The sequence below is a fragment of the Trachurus trachurus genome (genome assembly GCF_905171665.1).
Source record: "Trachurus trachurus genome assembly, chromosome: 4".
Classification (NCBI taxonomy): Eukaryota; Metazoa; Chordata; class Actinopteri; order Carangiformes; family Carangidae; genus Trachurus; species Trachurus trachurus.
The window spans coordinates 26,899,146-26,915,445 of NC_139898.1; the positions used below are offsets into that span (position 1 = coordinate 26,899,146).

Here is a 16,300-nt window from a genome sequence, read left to right on the forward strand (position 1 = left end):
CTCACCTCCTCGACTGCAGCTGCAGCCGCTGATGAGCAACAGGCGCGGTGGAGGGAGGCGACGTGATGACGGACGACCTCTGTGAGGTTGGAGATGTCTCGGGAGTCGCTGAGGTTGTAACATGGGCAGTGGAGGGATTTGTATTTGTCATCATGGGTCCAGCTGCCAGGGGACCACACACCTTCTCTACCTGAGGGACGAGACAGTCCACAGCGGTGTTTCTGACAGGCTCCTGATGTAGCGCATAGTGATGTACACATGCAGCATCAAGAAGAGTGATCTGAGACATTGATCTTTTTTATTTATTTTTTATTTTTTAGTAGTTTTCACTTGCAGACGCAGAAGTTGGATGTTTCAACCATGTATCATTAGCTATTTTCGATTTTGAGTGCAAGTTATCAGGGAAACCAGAAAAGCAAAGGCATCACTCCTTACAGTGTACTATCATCCTAGTTCAACTACAGCTGTAAAATGGATATAAAGTGGAGTAGGAAATACAATATTTCCTACTGAAATGTAGTGGTATAAAATATTATAAAATAAAATTAGTCAAGCAAAGTGCAAGTGTCTCAAAATTCACTCAGCCTACAGGGAATTAACAGTGGAAACAAAGGGAGTTGCTGTAACAAAAGCTAATATCAAACAGGCAAAATACTAACTAAACCAATACAGCCACAATAAGATAACTGAAGTAAAACAAATTTTAGCCACAGTTAGTTGTTTACATTTACCTTCAGTGACAACATTTTCTAACGGTGAAGTTTGAAAAATGGTATGGTCCACTTTAGGAGAGTGAGAAATTGTATCACAAGATTGTTCCAGACCTATTTTGATGTTCACAGTTACAGGTAATGATGATAGATAAATGCTTCAGCCCGTCCTGAAGCATTTATCTGTTTTTATCTCTTTTAGAGAGTCCAAGTCTTAATCAGAGGGACCACCACCCCAGCCCTAGATGTTTTTATAACCCTGGTTATTTTAAATTATATGCTTAGATGCAAAGTAATTTGACTTTCAGTAGCAGATGACACATTTCCAATGTTGCAGCTGACTTGAAGTTGTGCGGTTTTGTGACCAATTCCGGCTATCACTCGAATTATATGAAGAGTTCATTTGCAAAAGCAGATAAACGCCATTTTGAAAAAAATTGGCTGACGCTTGTGAATTATTCTTACCATAGTGTTGTTTTCAATAAAGCATTATTTTTTTGAGATACGTCTGTTTTGTTACATCTCATCTCCTTGGTTAAAGCCACTCAACTTTGGTTTGACTATAAACTCTTATTATAAACTCCCAAAATAATATAAAATATAGCTGCAATCGAAAACATCGGAAACTGGATGTACCTTGCAAGTTAAGCGTCCCATTGTGTTAAAGAAGTTAGGTTTTCTCAGTTATTCTTTATCTGTTGGAGCCTAATTCAAACTTTTCGCAGCGCTTTTTCAGAAATAACCGCAATCTATAACCAATTACGGCACAACTATCCATAGACCCCAAATACTGCACCTAGTGTGGGTAAACTGTTGAGCGGGTCAGAGGTTAGCCTTTAGTGATGTGTCCAATGAATGAGAAAGCTTGATCAAATATTTGATGAAGTGGTATTTTCTTATTAGCCACAATTAGCAGTGTGATTATGCTTGTGTGTTTGTTTACCTCTCAGGAATCTACTCTACTAAGTCCACAATGTTCTCTCAAAGTTGGACGGCTACTCTATTCCTTCCTCCAACAGTGTGTGCATGCATGTGTTTGTGTGTCGTCTGTTTGTCCAGAGATTAGCCACAGAAACTTTCTCATCACTCTGAACCAAGCTGCATTCTGGGTATCGGTTGTCCCGCCAACCAAAGCCTTTGTCTGGCACTGGATCTGTATTCACACTCACATACACACTCGCACAAACACAGACTGAGGGGAACCCCAAATTCTCTGAAGAATGAGGCTGTTTTTAGCCCATCTAGGTACAAGGCTTTTGTGAGGAGATCCAACTGCCATGGCTGAAAGAAACCCACGGCCTTCTTCACTCTGTGTCCAAAATTCAAATGACTTTATTATGGGACATATGAGTAAGGATGTTTCAGTAATCTGTTACTTCTCCTGCTTCAGTTCCGACCTGTTCAATGATTTTATTTCACAGGCGGCACAATTATTTTTTGGTATCAACATCCTGAGTCCATATGTCTAGGATGCTTCCCCTCCCTCCCTCCCATCATCCCTCTCTCCACTTACTGTGGCTGTAATCCGTGGCCCGTGCAGCTGAGCGTGCAGTATGGCATCGTTCACATGGTTTCGCACCGCGAGCAGAGCCAACTCCAAGCTGTTGTGGTTGCTGCTAGTCGCTAAAGTGGCGGCTAACCGTTGAAGCAGTACCACCAAACTCCCCCAGGGGGCACCGAGCTCTGACACACCCACCTGAGGAAGACAGGATTAACAGGATGCATTAGAGGTTGTAGAGATGAAGAAAGAGGAGGTAAGAAAGAGAAAGGAACTCATTGAAGGCAAGTTTAACTGGCATCTAGCATTTGTTGGCGTGCAAGAGCCTTTTTTTTGCAAACACAACTTGGAAAAAACACCAAATGTCAAAATCAATAACTCAAAAACAAATGGATGGAAGGAAATGAGCCAATGTTTGAGATGACTGTCTGTCAGTTCCCGTCTCATGACAGGATAGACCACATTTCCCATGAACCAAATGGCTCCTCTCACAGTAGGAATGTTCCTCTTGTCCCTTTGACTCTCTTTTAGCTTTAATGTCATGTGTTTTTTTTCTTTTTCTCTGCTGAAGAGAGGATAACTATGTTGGGAGTTGTTTTTTCCGTCACATTTTCTTCGCTTCCAAGAAACTTTCAAGCAGGATAAACAGTGCCATCTTCTACTTTTTGTGCCATAAAGAAGTCTCTGCATTGTGGGCACTGCTAAAGCTGTCCAGCAAATTTCGAGGCAGCCCAGTAAGATGCACAGAAGACACTGCCAGCTCTCTTGGCAAAGCTCTCGTTATTTGTCAGTCTCAAACTTGGGAATGATTTATTGATGATAAAACGCTGCGACTTGGTGAGTCAGTAATGTGAGCGATGGGAGCAATGCAACAAATCTTTACTTGCTTCTCAAGAGGCAGAGGAAAACAAATACTCCCAGAGGCCTCCCATGCATCTAAAACAGTATCACAGACACAGTGCAATACACACACACACACACACACACACACACACACACACACACACACACACACACACACACACACACACACACACACACACACACACACACACACACACACACACACACACACACACACACTTGACCTGAAAAGAATAACATTAGATGACCTTTTGCTAATCGCCAAATTCTCAATCTGGAAGGAGACTACAAATCATTTTAAGGTGGCAGGAAGTTCTACAGAAAGTGAATTTAAAGGAATAGTTTGAGATTTTTAGGGGAAATGGGGACCATTTTACATTAGTTTTTGTGCATGGGTTTAATAATTAACATATTACAGTAGTTAGTAAAAAAATTGAGGTGCTTGTAGGCCAGTTGTTACACATTGTAGAGGACCAACCAGGGTAACTGTTTCCAAGTGCTTCCAGTTTTGGTAACCCTTTAATTTACAGGCCGCTAATTACGTGATGTCAAGAAATAGTCAAGAAATAACAAATAATTGCATCATAATGTCTAGAAATAGCCTAGAAATAATTGTCAATTGCAAGGACTTGGTGGAGAAAAATTCTGGCCTTTCCCAAAAAATTCAAAGCATGAAAAGCATGTGTAATCTTTTGCTTTAATGAAAAACATAACATTACTATAATGAAATTGACTGTTATTTCTTGGCTATTTCTTGACATTATCATGTAATTAGCAGCCTGTAAATTAAAGGGTTACCCTAGTTTTTATGCAAAGCTAAGATAATGGACACCCAGCTCCATATTTAGCATTTAGAGTGTCATCAGTCTTCTTATGTCTCCCAAAAAGTCAAACAATTCCTTTGAAGAGGCTGGAGCTTCCTGTACTCACATATTTAGAGAGAGATTTATATATGAGCGCACCAACATTTCAACCACTCACCAGACATCCTCTCATGATGTTAACACACAGTCCGGTACAGGGCCGTATCAGCGTCAGCCCTCTGCAGTGGGAGCAGTACTGCATCCTCACTAGCCCTCGCCCACACTCTCTGGACAACGTCGCCTTCTCCGTCGCATTCACGACCTCTCCGGCCAGTCTGAGCAGTCGGCTCAACGCTCGGCCCGCCCCGAGCGCCCGGGACAGGCCGCTGACCAGGAGGCGAGGGTGGGGTCCGAATGGGCTGACGTCATGCCGCGTCATCCGCAGGCAGTCGTCGTGAGTGGTGGAGGTGGAGACCGGATGAGACTGGGGCGACATGTGGCCGATCCCGGGGTTGAGCAGCCGGCGGTAAACCAAAGGGAAGAGGTCGTTGTAGAAGCGACGCACGGTGTTGTCTAGTGAGGAGTCAGAGTCTCCGGAGAGGTGGCGTTTGATGTCGCTGAACAGCTGGAGCACAAGGGGTCGACAGTCGGCGGCCAGAGCGGAGTAGGCGCTGTCGAACAGAGAGCTGGTCAGGTTCAACGTGAAGGACACGAGCGACTCGAAGGTCTCTGCAGCAAGAGAGAAGACAGAGGGACAGGTATTTAATTAATTTATGTGTGTGCAACCACAGCAAACATCCATGATAACTGGTCAGTCTTCCATCTAATGACCCATCATCAGTGTTGGACAAATAACCTCCCAACAGTTAGCAGTGACTTCTTTCAACACTAATTTAATTGCTTTACAAATTACTTCTTCAAAAAAGGAATTAATTACTTTGGAGAGTAACTTTTGCATTACTTTCTTTTCATTTCTCCTATTAATGTGCACACATGTTGCTGTTTTGTTGCTCCTGTAGCAAAGTGTAGGACAAGACAGCTGTCAGAGTTCATCCATCATTGTGCCCATTTTCAGTAGAATTGATGCACAGCACAAAGCAAAGCACATACTAGATGACGACACCACAATATTGTTTTGTTTGTCTTTTGTCTTTTTTACATAAAGTTAGTAAGTCAAAAGCCAATTTAAATGGTGATAATTGCAATTATGTTGTTGGATTTGCAAAAAGCAATTGTTGTTACTCTATTTGTTACTGCAAAAAATAGTGGCCATTACCACAGCACATTTTCATGCTGAACAAGAAAGTGTTTGCATACCAAGCATTCCTGTTGCTCACCTGTCTGGCTAATCCAGATTTTAGGACCTTGCAAAGTGAATTTAATTCACAAAGTAATGAGTGATGATGTTTCAAACCTTTGAGCGTCATATGAAGTTAGAATGACAGTTTTATCAGTGTGAACTGACTCCACAGATTTTGCATAGACATTATATATTTAAGCCAAACACATTGCGCTCCATGTGTGAGGCTTTTGGCAGCCGCTGATGATTATATTTGCTGGTGACGTGCTGCAATAATACGTTGTTTTCATTTGGCTGCTAAAGTGAGGGGTCACCACAGCGGATCACCATCCACATATTTGATTTGGCACAGGTTTTTACACCAGATGCTCTTTCTGATTCATCCTGGATTAAGCCTCCAACACAGAATACCCAACCCCCTCTACTTTTACAATAACATCAATAGCTTTAATACTAAGTGTTGGAGTGGTATTTGGGTATCGTTTTGAGGTGCTTTCACTTCTGTCCACTTCTTTATAGCTCTATGCTACTACACTACATTTATCTTACAGCTCGAATAACTTGTTACTCCTTAAGATTTTGTGTACACACATGATAAACCAAGCAGTAAAACACTCCTGTCCAACCCTTTGGGCCTGTAAACATCATATTAAAAAAAAAGTGCAGTAATTATTGCCTGTTGTCATGTTTGAGTTATTAGCTCCACCACAGAGAGAGAAAGAGAGAGCTGCTCTCTTAACATCTCACATGGTTTAATTTCATTTAGAAAAGATTAAAACTGATTTGTGTATCAAAGCTGTTCTTCTCCTATTCATCATCTCATGGCGCCTTTTTATCTTGTGACCCTTTGGAAAGGCCCAAACCCTGAGGTTAGAAACTCAACCAGCTTCATATTAAGTCCTGCTAAAAACTAATGCATTAGTACTAATCCAACAGTGTCATATCCTATTGTCCATCAGACAGATATAATAATACCTAAAAAAATTACATTTTCTATATATGATCATCAATTATTATGTGTTATGTGACTTTTTTTCACAGCAATCCTATATCAAATGGTAGAAAAAAAAACTCCCTGGTGAGCCGACCTTGGACTGACATTATCCAGCTGCATGTATGAGCCAAAATAGCTCACAACTTAATTCATCGCCGAGCTCGTTTTCACTTCCCTGTTATCTATAGTCAGGTGATAATGAGAAACTCAATCTCATGATCCGCTGTGTTTCCGATGTCCGGCAGGCTCTAATAAAGTGGACAGCACCTTCCCCTTAACACAGGCTGTACGCCTCTATGTGTGTGTGTGTGTGTGTGTGTGTGTGTGTGTGTGTGTGTGTGTGTGTGTGTGTGTGTGTGTGTGTGTGTGTGGCTATGTTTGAAACTTGCCAAGTAAAAAGGATGATGTCAATCTGCTGGCATCTTGACACACACACACACACACACACGGAGAGAAAGACTACTGGGAGTAAGAGAGAGAGAGTGAGACAAACCTATTTATCTGTGACTTTCACCAAGCCCAGTGAGTCAGTGTGCAAGTTCGTATGTGTGTGTGTGCGTCTGTGTCTGTGTCATCTTCGTATTTCACTATCACAGCTGCAGCCACCTGACTCTCCATGTGACTGCAATTTATTAGGGATTTTATTTAATAACTCTCAAATGCACTAAATAAAGAAATCAAATACCCAAGTCAGCAGCAGCAACATTTGAGCTGACTGTAGGGTTGGGCGGTATGACGGTATTATACCGCGTGACGGTATAAAATGTCTACCGGTAGAGATTTTGCAATACCGTTTATACCGGAGAAAGAGCAGATGTCTGCGGCATCTCTCTGAGTCACTGTAGTTAGACCGCCTCGACACACGGGGGAGCCGGCACTGCAGCAGACTGCTTGGCGTGGTTGCATCAGCATGACGAAGAAGATTCACTCCAGCCGTAATTTTTTTCGATCGATCAGCTGTGTTTCACGTACGTTTCACGTACCGTTTCATGTGTCATAGTTCTGATGGTTAGACAGATGAATTAGACCTCTAACACATCCTAAAGTTTGACTTGTCAGAGTTTTTCAGAAGAGGAGTAAGTCAGGTTATAAGCGATGCTAATCTCTGTTAGCCCGTCTATGGTGTTTTACATTATACGTTAGCATTAAGCTAGCGGGCTTTTTATGCTTAGTTGTGACACTGGCTGTGTGTGTTTTAAACGTTGTTTCAAACTATGTGGGTTTGATTGAACATCTTTGATGCCTAAATATATATTGCCGCTTAACATATTGCTTTACTCCTCTTTCTATGTGCCATTTTTACGGTAGGACAGGCTAGGACACAGTTTATTATGGTCACTTCCGTCCCTCCCACCCACCGTTTTTCCGTCAGTTGTTGAAATTTGAGCCCTTTTGTACTACTTTACGTTGACTGTAAAGGTTACTTAGGAACTCTAGAGTAACTTCTTTGATTTTCCCGGTTTGACCTGTTTGAACAGCCATAGACAGCACAGACCGTAGCCATTTTTGTAAAATGCAAATTTGTGATTCTGTCATTTATTTTTTTTATATATAATTGCACTAACTGGAGCCAGACTGCTCTGGCATTTTTCCTGTCTTTTTTAAATAGAAATCCAAGTTGAAAAATAAAAGAGGAAAATGATCAAATGCGACAGTATGGGTTATTTTAAGCCATTAATTGAATTTACAGGGGGAAAAAACATACCGTGATATATACCGTTACCGTGATATGAAATTACTCATACCGTGATATAAGATTTTGCTCATACCGCCCAACCCTAGCTGACTGTATTAAAAAGTGCATTTCTTTTTTCTTTCTTTTTTTTAACTGTGACCTGCAGAGGAATTAACGCAGCATCGCATCATTTGTTTTCATTCTGTGCATTCATACTGAATAGATGAAGTAAAAATGTGCGAGCAGAGGAAGAGAAGTGGTTGGGGGATGAGGTTTTACAGCAGCAGTGGCGGGGGCTCTTAAGACTAATACGCAGAGTGAGAACGTCTCACTTTTATGTGTTTGCATACCCATGTCCTGGCAAGAGCAAGTCAAACAACGCACAGCATCAAGTGACAAGGCAAAGACCACTCGGGGGGTCATGTGATTGGCTCTTTAGCCGCCGTGATTGGACGACAGCTGCAACGTGGAGAAGAGGGCACCGGGGTCTGGTGGTGCCAGGAGAAACACACGCAAGCATGCAGACGCATATTCACTCACACACACACACACGCACAGACACAGACACATGCACACACACAAAAGTAATCCGCAGAGTGTAAATGGAGCCTGACTACAACCGCTCTGGGCATGTCTCAGTTTCTCTAGTGGGTTATAATCACTGTGCTGTGGAGAGGAGATCCTTTGAGATTCGGCTCAGCTGTTCAGGAACGCTGCCCACAAACCCACTAAACACACATTTTTCTCACTTTCTACTTCAATTGTTTAGCTGTTTGGATAATTATTGTTTTATCTGTCAGTGTTTCATGATATCTGGTTAAAAAACTGCAGCAATAAAAAAAGTTCACTTCTTGGTCTGCATTATATAAAAAAAAAACATCAAATTGTCATTTCATGTCTTTTCATCTTCACTTGCAAAATATAAAATTGGTGATGTGATTTTTTTTTGTTGAGTCTTGTACGAAACAGACACATCCCATTTGTTAGTTTCTGTAGCAACATACTCATGATGCTAACAATGCACAACAAAGCTGTGACACATTTTACCTTTATAAGAAGAAAAAAAAAATCAGCTCCTGCTCTTTGGATTCAATTTCACAGAAAGTAGTGGTTGACCACGGTTCGCCCACAGAATATTGTGACTGTGTGGTCTCTGTTTGTCTTTTATTGTATTTTTATATTTCTCAGTGTTTTATCTGATCTTATGTTTTTCTTATTACTTTTATATGCTTTTAATTTACTGTATTTTAACTTTAACTTTCTTTATTTTACTGTTTCGTATCTCTTGTACAGCACTTTGGTAACCTTGTTGTTTTTAAAATGTGCTATACAAACAAAGTGAATTGGATTGGATTGAATTGGATTGGATTGGATTGGACTGGACTGGACTATATAAATGGGATAAATAAACATTACAGCAGGTAAAATCCATGTGTTTTCATTCCAAGTATTTTAACAATGAAGCTCGACTAAATAAAGACTATCCTCTTTTCTCTGTCCGTGTTGTTCAAAATGCTGCAAAAACTGTAAAGTCCCATTCACTCCAACGAGTATTTAGTTGGCTGCAGTGCACAAATTGTATTGTTTAAGCCCGTTCAACTCTAAGTGAATAAGCAAACTGTGAACATGATTCCTCTGAACTTGCTGCAGTTTTAGAGGCCAGCCGCTCTTTGTGTATGGGTGTTTTGCATTAATTTTACCCATGGATGCTTTGGCCCTCCGCTGGGCATAAATAGCAGCTGAAACTGAGCCTGAGAGGATTCAGATGTAGCAGTGGGGGGACGAGAGAGAGAGACAGAGGAGACAGAAAAAAAAAGAAAACAGAGAGGTGCATGTTTGCCTTGTCTGTCTGCTAGGTTTCATCAGCTCGATCCCTCTCATAATATCCACACTACATCAGCACACACACACACACACACATAGACACACAAGGTCTCTCTCTCACACACACACACATGCTCACACAGACTGGTGAATAGCGTTGAGAGACAAGTGGACAAGCAGAGTATTCTTCCTCCTATTCAGAGCAGCCGTTAGAGACCGGCTGTTGCCCACGGCAACAACACTTTGCTGCGGATACGTACTGAATGTAAACATTCTCCGTCCCCTCGCTCTCTCATTGGTCAAGAACAAAACCTGATTATTGCGGCGACAGAGACGGACGGACGCAAGAAAGAGAACGGAGAGTTGTAACAAAGTTTTCCGCTGCTCCCTCTGAGAGTTCGCTCTCACAAAGACTCAATCGAACATCAGTTGTTTGTTTGGCTAGCCACTGTGGCGCCTCACAAAATAAACTGGCCTCGCACCACCACCCTGACACAAACTAGCCATTTCATGATGAACACACAAAGTGAGAATGACAGGGGGGCTACGGGCACTTGACAGAACTGTTAAAGCACCAGAATCAGCACCACCATTAAAGTCACTTTGATTTGAGTTCCTGAACCACCCACAGGCATGTCTCTCCAACCATTTAGGCCAATAAATAGTAGAAAATACTGGAAAAAATACTGGGAAATAGCCACAAGTGAGTCCAAAATGAAGTCTCGGATAGTAACGATGGGAATGCCACACAAAATCTAAGGATATTGATGATTTGATGAATAAAATTTTTTTTTAAAAACTTGATATATAGCTACCGAAAGTGCTGATTAACTGCTCAATAGCTTTCATGTAGACATTGTATTTGTGCATTGCTCTCTCCCTCCTGCAAAATCTAACACGACCCACCCCATGCACCCTCCCTCTCTACCTTGGTAGGCCCTGGTGTGTCCAGCGATCAGGTACTTCAGTTCGAAGCTGTACGACTGCATCTTCTGCTGCGTCTCACTGCGGACTGCCGCCATGTAGCTGTCCTCCATCTTGCTCGTGCAGCAGGTGGGCCCGGGGTGGACACACACTCGGAGAGACTCATCTGAAAGACACAGACGGGGGGGAAAACAGCTTTTACACGGGCTTTTATTATAACCTTCACTTAGAGATCTGATTAATCTGATAAATATCTAATTTGCTTTCTAGAATCGGGTCCCAGAATTAATTCTACCATTATAAAAACTTAATAGACACTCAAAGTTATAAATTTGTTCCTATAAGCTTAATGAAAACACTGTATAATCACTAAATAAGTCACTGAAAAGAGTCCGTCTTTGTCATCAGTGAACTTAGTTAATCCACTGAGGGAGCTGAAGGCATTTAGTGCACAACGCTTCAGGACAACACACACAAAAATAATTTTACAATGGGCCTGTTGGGACCCGACATGATGACATGCACAGTGGGCAACACTTCAACACTCACATCAGAGTGTGTGCATGTGTGTGTGCGTGTGTGCAGCAGTGTGACTTTGGTAGGCTGCTGAAAGCCAAGCTGTCAAGCAGCTGACCGAGATCAAGGCAGAGAGGGAGAGATGAGAGAAATGGACTGTTCACCTACGTCTGACCTGACACACACATAGACACACACGCATATGGATCTGTGTCAGACTTTGAGCTATTCATATTAGCTCTGGCCCACCGTGGAATACATAACTGGGATAGCTACTCTTTATTGGTAATTGTGTGGTCCATCCCTCAATCGCAGTTAGAACAACAACAGGTTGGTTGGAGGTTGGAGACGTCACTGACTTAGATGTTAATATCAGTGTTTGTGCATCAAGATGAACGTCCATTCACTCGTATTCTGGCTGTTTTCATAGGATTAAATCATTGTGGATGTGTGTTGGTGATGCTGGAAGAGGAAGTTTCTTTACCACAATTTGAAATCTGCAACGAGCCTGCAACGCGAGGTCAGGTTGGTTGAGGGCCTGACTATAGTTAGACAGTCAGACTGCGCGATGTAGGCTCGGATTTTGAAAATAACAAAATGAAAGCAATCCTATGCAATGTCTAGTGGATAGTTTAGTTGAAACTTTACAGCATTTATTAAACATATTTTGTTTGACAGGTGCAGTAAGTGTTTGAGTGGACGTCTAAGTCAAAAAATAAAACAGTCAGTCACTTGTGGAAAACCCACATCATCTTCCACCCACGGTCCACAGCAGATCAATGAGCGCCAGACGAAAAGACTCAGGAGTAGACGACGTTAGTGCAAAGACTCTGCTGTCGTAATTATCTATAATTAGCAGACGACTCTGCCAAAGTCTGCTAAGGTCGCCACCACAGTATATTGTTAACTAGCTGTTAACAATCACAAGCAGAAGCACAAGGCATACGGCCAGTCAGCGCAGTAATAACAGTGACATCACAGAAATATTACAGTGCCTTATTTGGTTACCTGAAGTTAAATGAAAGTAATTGTGACTTTTTTTTTCCTCTTTAGCAGCTGCATGAGCTTCATCTATAAAGACACTGTGTCTTCTTGTTATATAACATGAATGTGACCCGTGTCTTGGTGAGAACCACCACCTTTTTCTGCGCTTGGGATTCTCTGCAGAAATGGATGATCTGTCTCGCTCTGCCATTAAGAAGTGGTTGCACACTTGCAGCAGTCTGCAGGTTGGTAATAATGTGCATAGGTTTTACTTATAAGCTGCAGGGAAAATCTAAAATGGGCACTTGTATTTTAGAAAACAGCATCTTAACACCACCACTTATAGCCAAGCAAGCGTTTTAGTAGATCTATATATGTGTTATATATGTGTTCCAGTTAGTTTTCAACAGATATAGCCTCTCTCCATAGGTGCTGGATCATGCAGCATATTTGGAAATTGGGCCTGTACTTCCAAAGCGCATGAGATAAACTGTGTGAACCACATGCTGCAATCATATCAATGTTTGTATTTTATAAGCATTTTAAATTTCAAAGCAAAGGAGGTATCAAGTTTAATTTAATAGCTACTGCTGTGTTAATAGTGACATCTGAAATCCCAATTTAGATCATTAACCTTGAGAGATGACTCAATAACATGACACTGAAAATCTTTTACTTTATTCCATTGTTAGCTTATTATACCCCCATGCATTGATATGCAAACGACATTTTATGAGGTCTGTCAAGGTGGAGCTACTTCCAACTACATAATAAACTAGATTCATTTATAACAATGCATTATATTATTTTATAAATTCACCATGTGTTTTTATTGTACAGGATAAAGGGCAGGATAAGTAGCTGTCAGATCAAAGGGCAGTAGAGTGAAAAGTTTAGGCTATGCTTCACCCAGAAATGTAGTGAAATACATTGAAAGTTTGTTTTTAAGTTATAGCCTATATGATAAGTACAGAGCTTCAGTAAATAGATGCTTCCCACCCCTGTGTGCTCCGTGTGAGTTTCTTTTTTAAACTAGAATGAGATTCCTGCTGCTCTAATATTTCCAAAGGGACTGACTGACCTGTTCCCGGTTTGTCTGGCACGAGCTCCACCGGGCCAATCTGGCGCATCATGTAGGCTGTCTTCACCTCATGACAGCTGTCTGCACCGGCTGATCTACAGCCGCTCTCCGGCAGCAAAACTAAATAGAGCAAAATCACCCAAAACAAGTCCACGTTTTGTAAGGCTGCACGGAACATCGCGACATCTCAGTCATAAGATAGAGAGTCTGGATGTTTGATATGAATCCCACAGAGTCTCCGTCCGGCGCAGCGCGAATGAAAACTTCATCTGCAGCCTGAGTGAGAGTGAAGAGTCCGCCCGGAGCTCAGAGTCCGGCTCAGCGCCCTCCTCCTCCTCCTCCTCCTCCTCCTCCTCTCTCTCTCACTCCCTCGCTCCAGCTCAATTACTTGATGGACATGTGCCATCACACTTCTCTCTGAATCCTGGTCTGCAGTTGTAGCAAAGCAACAAAAAAAAAAAAAACACAAAAAAAAAAAACATGTGTGACATTACAATCACAGGAATAATAAAATAATAAAATGTAATTCACTCACTTCTCACTAAGGTGTGAGTTTGAGATTTTATTTATAAATGTTTGTATAGTCTATCTCTCATTTCCAAACAGCTGCTCCTGGCTCCATTAAATTTGACGGACTTAGTGAAAATATGGAAAACACTGTTTAAATGGTGCATTGGCGCCACCTGCTGGTAACTTAGAGTCATAGCAGTCATAAACAACTGAAAGAAATATATAAATTAATTTCCCTCCCTTTTTTGGATTAATTGATAAGAACATATTCTCATGTTTAAAGGTTAAAAAGAGCATTCAATGTTGTGAGCGTGTGCAAAACTCTGAAAGCAATAAAAATACATAGGCCTAGAACACATTCAAGTTCATCTAGCAACCTCATTCCACTAATCATTTTAGCTGTGTCTGCCATTTTATACTGTACTCTGACCATAGACTGTAAAAAGAAATGGACGTAGACTTCCGGTCTGAAAAGTGAAGCCAACGCGGAAGTAACTTTACTTGCAATCCCCCCGAGATCCGCTAGGGGTGTTTCCAAGAAGCCCTGGTTCCAATCCACTCCCATTCATTTTCAATCATGAAATACTCGATCAATAATTTTTTTTCACAACTGATAACGGTCTAAAAAGCTAAAGTTCCTCATCCTTAAATATGAACTGGTGGTCCATCTGAAAAAAATTATATAATTAATTAGATATTAATCCTTAAAGGTTGGTATAACTGACCAATCACCTTCCAGCACGGAATATGATTGACAGCCTGATGACACAGACGTCACAGGTCAGACACAGTGGATCAGACACCGAGGATTAACACCGGAGGGGACCTCCCGTCGTTTGCGTATTGTGTTCAGTCAGTTTTAATTTAATTTCTGATATTTTGTCGATATGTGTGGATGATAGATAGCACGGGTACAGTGTTGGCAGTTAATTAATTTCACCCAGTTTTTCGTTTATGATTCGTCCGACGGTGCTAACAGACCGGAGGAAGCTGATATCACGATTTGGTGAGTAAGTTATTTTTTTCTTTTTCTGAATGTGTAAAAATTATATTTAATTTGTTGTATATTCCAGAAGACCACTGATTACTTTCCTGTGTGTTCTCCTGTGTGTTCTGACCGGAGAACATGAGACTGTCACCGTCCAAGACAAGTTAATTTATAGTTAATGTGAATAACCGATTCACTTTGCTACACGGCTAACGTTAGCTTGCCGTTAGCTCCGTGTTAGCTCCCGTGTTAGCCATGCTAACCGTTAGCTCGTCTCCGACTTTTACCGGACCGGGATAAATCCGGTTTAATATTTAACGACCACGGCGTCATGTTTAGCAGAACAGTGATCGGTAGGATCGGTCTACAAGCTGCAAAGCCCCCAGGTTTATCCATCAACTTGTTATCTTGCTCGTAACGTTATCATACTGTAACGTTACTGATAACTACAGGTGGGGATTTGTCATTTACTGCTGTAAAATCACACACAAAAAACTGAAGCAGACAGTCCTGCACCTCTCAACAATGTTTTAATTTAAGTTCTTGTGTTTTTCTGTGATTCTAAGGAGCCACTGTGAGAACTGAGTGACCGGTGCCAACAGAAGGAGGACATCATGTGTGGAGCTGCTATGATGATGAAACCAGAAAACCTCTGATGAGAGAACTAAACAGACCAACTGTTTTATTATTCTATGTCCACATTTGACCTCACACTTTTTAGGGTGAACCTAAAATTGACAGTGAAGATTTTGAAGCAGCTATTTTCATAGTCCAGTTAATACAAATGCTTTATTCAGTCAATGATTGTTATCATTGAACATGTAATAATAAAGAAAGTTACTGTGATTAAACTGTAGTATTTCTTTTACATATTTAACATAACCTCGTGGCCAATATAATGTGACACTTTGGTGAATTATTGTTTTCAGTATCATAGATTAGTTGACAAGAAACATCAGGAAAGCACAAGCTCTGATATTCATCTCTGGATGCTTTATTATCATTTCAAGGAGGGTAACAAGATTAAACATTTGTATTTTTCTTGTGTGTAATGAAAGCATACATAGAAATAGTCCTGTAAGTTTTTCCTGAATTAATTGATTACAGCAGTGTGTCTTGGCATTCATGTTACTGTACAGATCTGGCCCATTCAAAATCAGTGAAGCAATTCTTAGTAAATACATTAATTTCAGGTTTAAGATGCACTTATTTTAGCATTTTACAGCACTGAAAACGTTTTATAAGCTGTGGATGATGTTAAGGTGAGCCATACTGTCAAAAGACAAGCTTGTATTGTATTAGCTGAATTTCCAGTACATCATCATGTTGGTAACCTGCAAAAAAGACGTGCATATATATAATAGGAATGTAAAATAATAGCTAATAGCTGGGTGAATCTGCAGTGTAACGTGGTCGACAGGTCGGAGCTGCAGCAGCCGATCATCGGTGATGCAGGTGAGGTAACGTCAAGTCCAGGAGCCGTAACCCACCAGTCTCAGTCCATGACAGTTTAATGTGTTGCAGCTTTACAGTCTGAGACAGAAACTAGTCTCTGGGTTCTGAAAAACAATTTAAAACAATATCATAATACGTTTCACAGCTTTACATTAGCTTATTAATGCTAACATC

At 41.1% G+C, this 16,300-nt stretch overlaps 1 protein-coding gene across 1 annotated transcript in view; it reads right to left on the reverse strand.

Moving 5' to 3' along the window:
• LOC310984346 (glypican-5-like) overlaps positions 1–13,377 on the reverse strand; it is a gene marked incomplete at its 3' end in the record, with an annotated part of 56,809 nt that extends 43,432 nt beyond the window's left edge. The window contains exons 1-5 of the mRNA XM_083969531.1: positions 13,174–13,377; positions 10,597–10,758; positions 4,054–4,604; positions 2,224–2,406; positions 6–190 (exon numbers count right to left, since the gene is read on the reverse strand). Of these exons, the coding sequence (XP_083825657.1) occupies positions 6–190; positions 2,224–2,406; positions 4,054–4,604; positions 10,597–10,758; positions 13,174–13,351 (1,259 nt within the window). The 5' untranslated portion in view covers positions 13,352–13,377. The remainder of the gene's footprint in view (positions 1–5; positions 191–2,223; positions 2,407–4,053; positions 4,605–10,596; positions 10,759–13,173) is intronic.
• Positions 13,378–16,300: the final 2,923 nt, after the last annotated feature.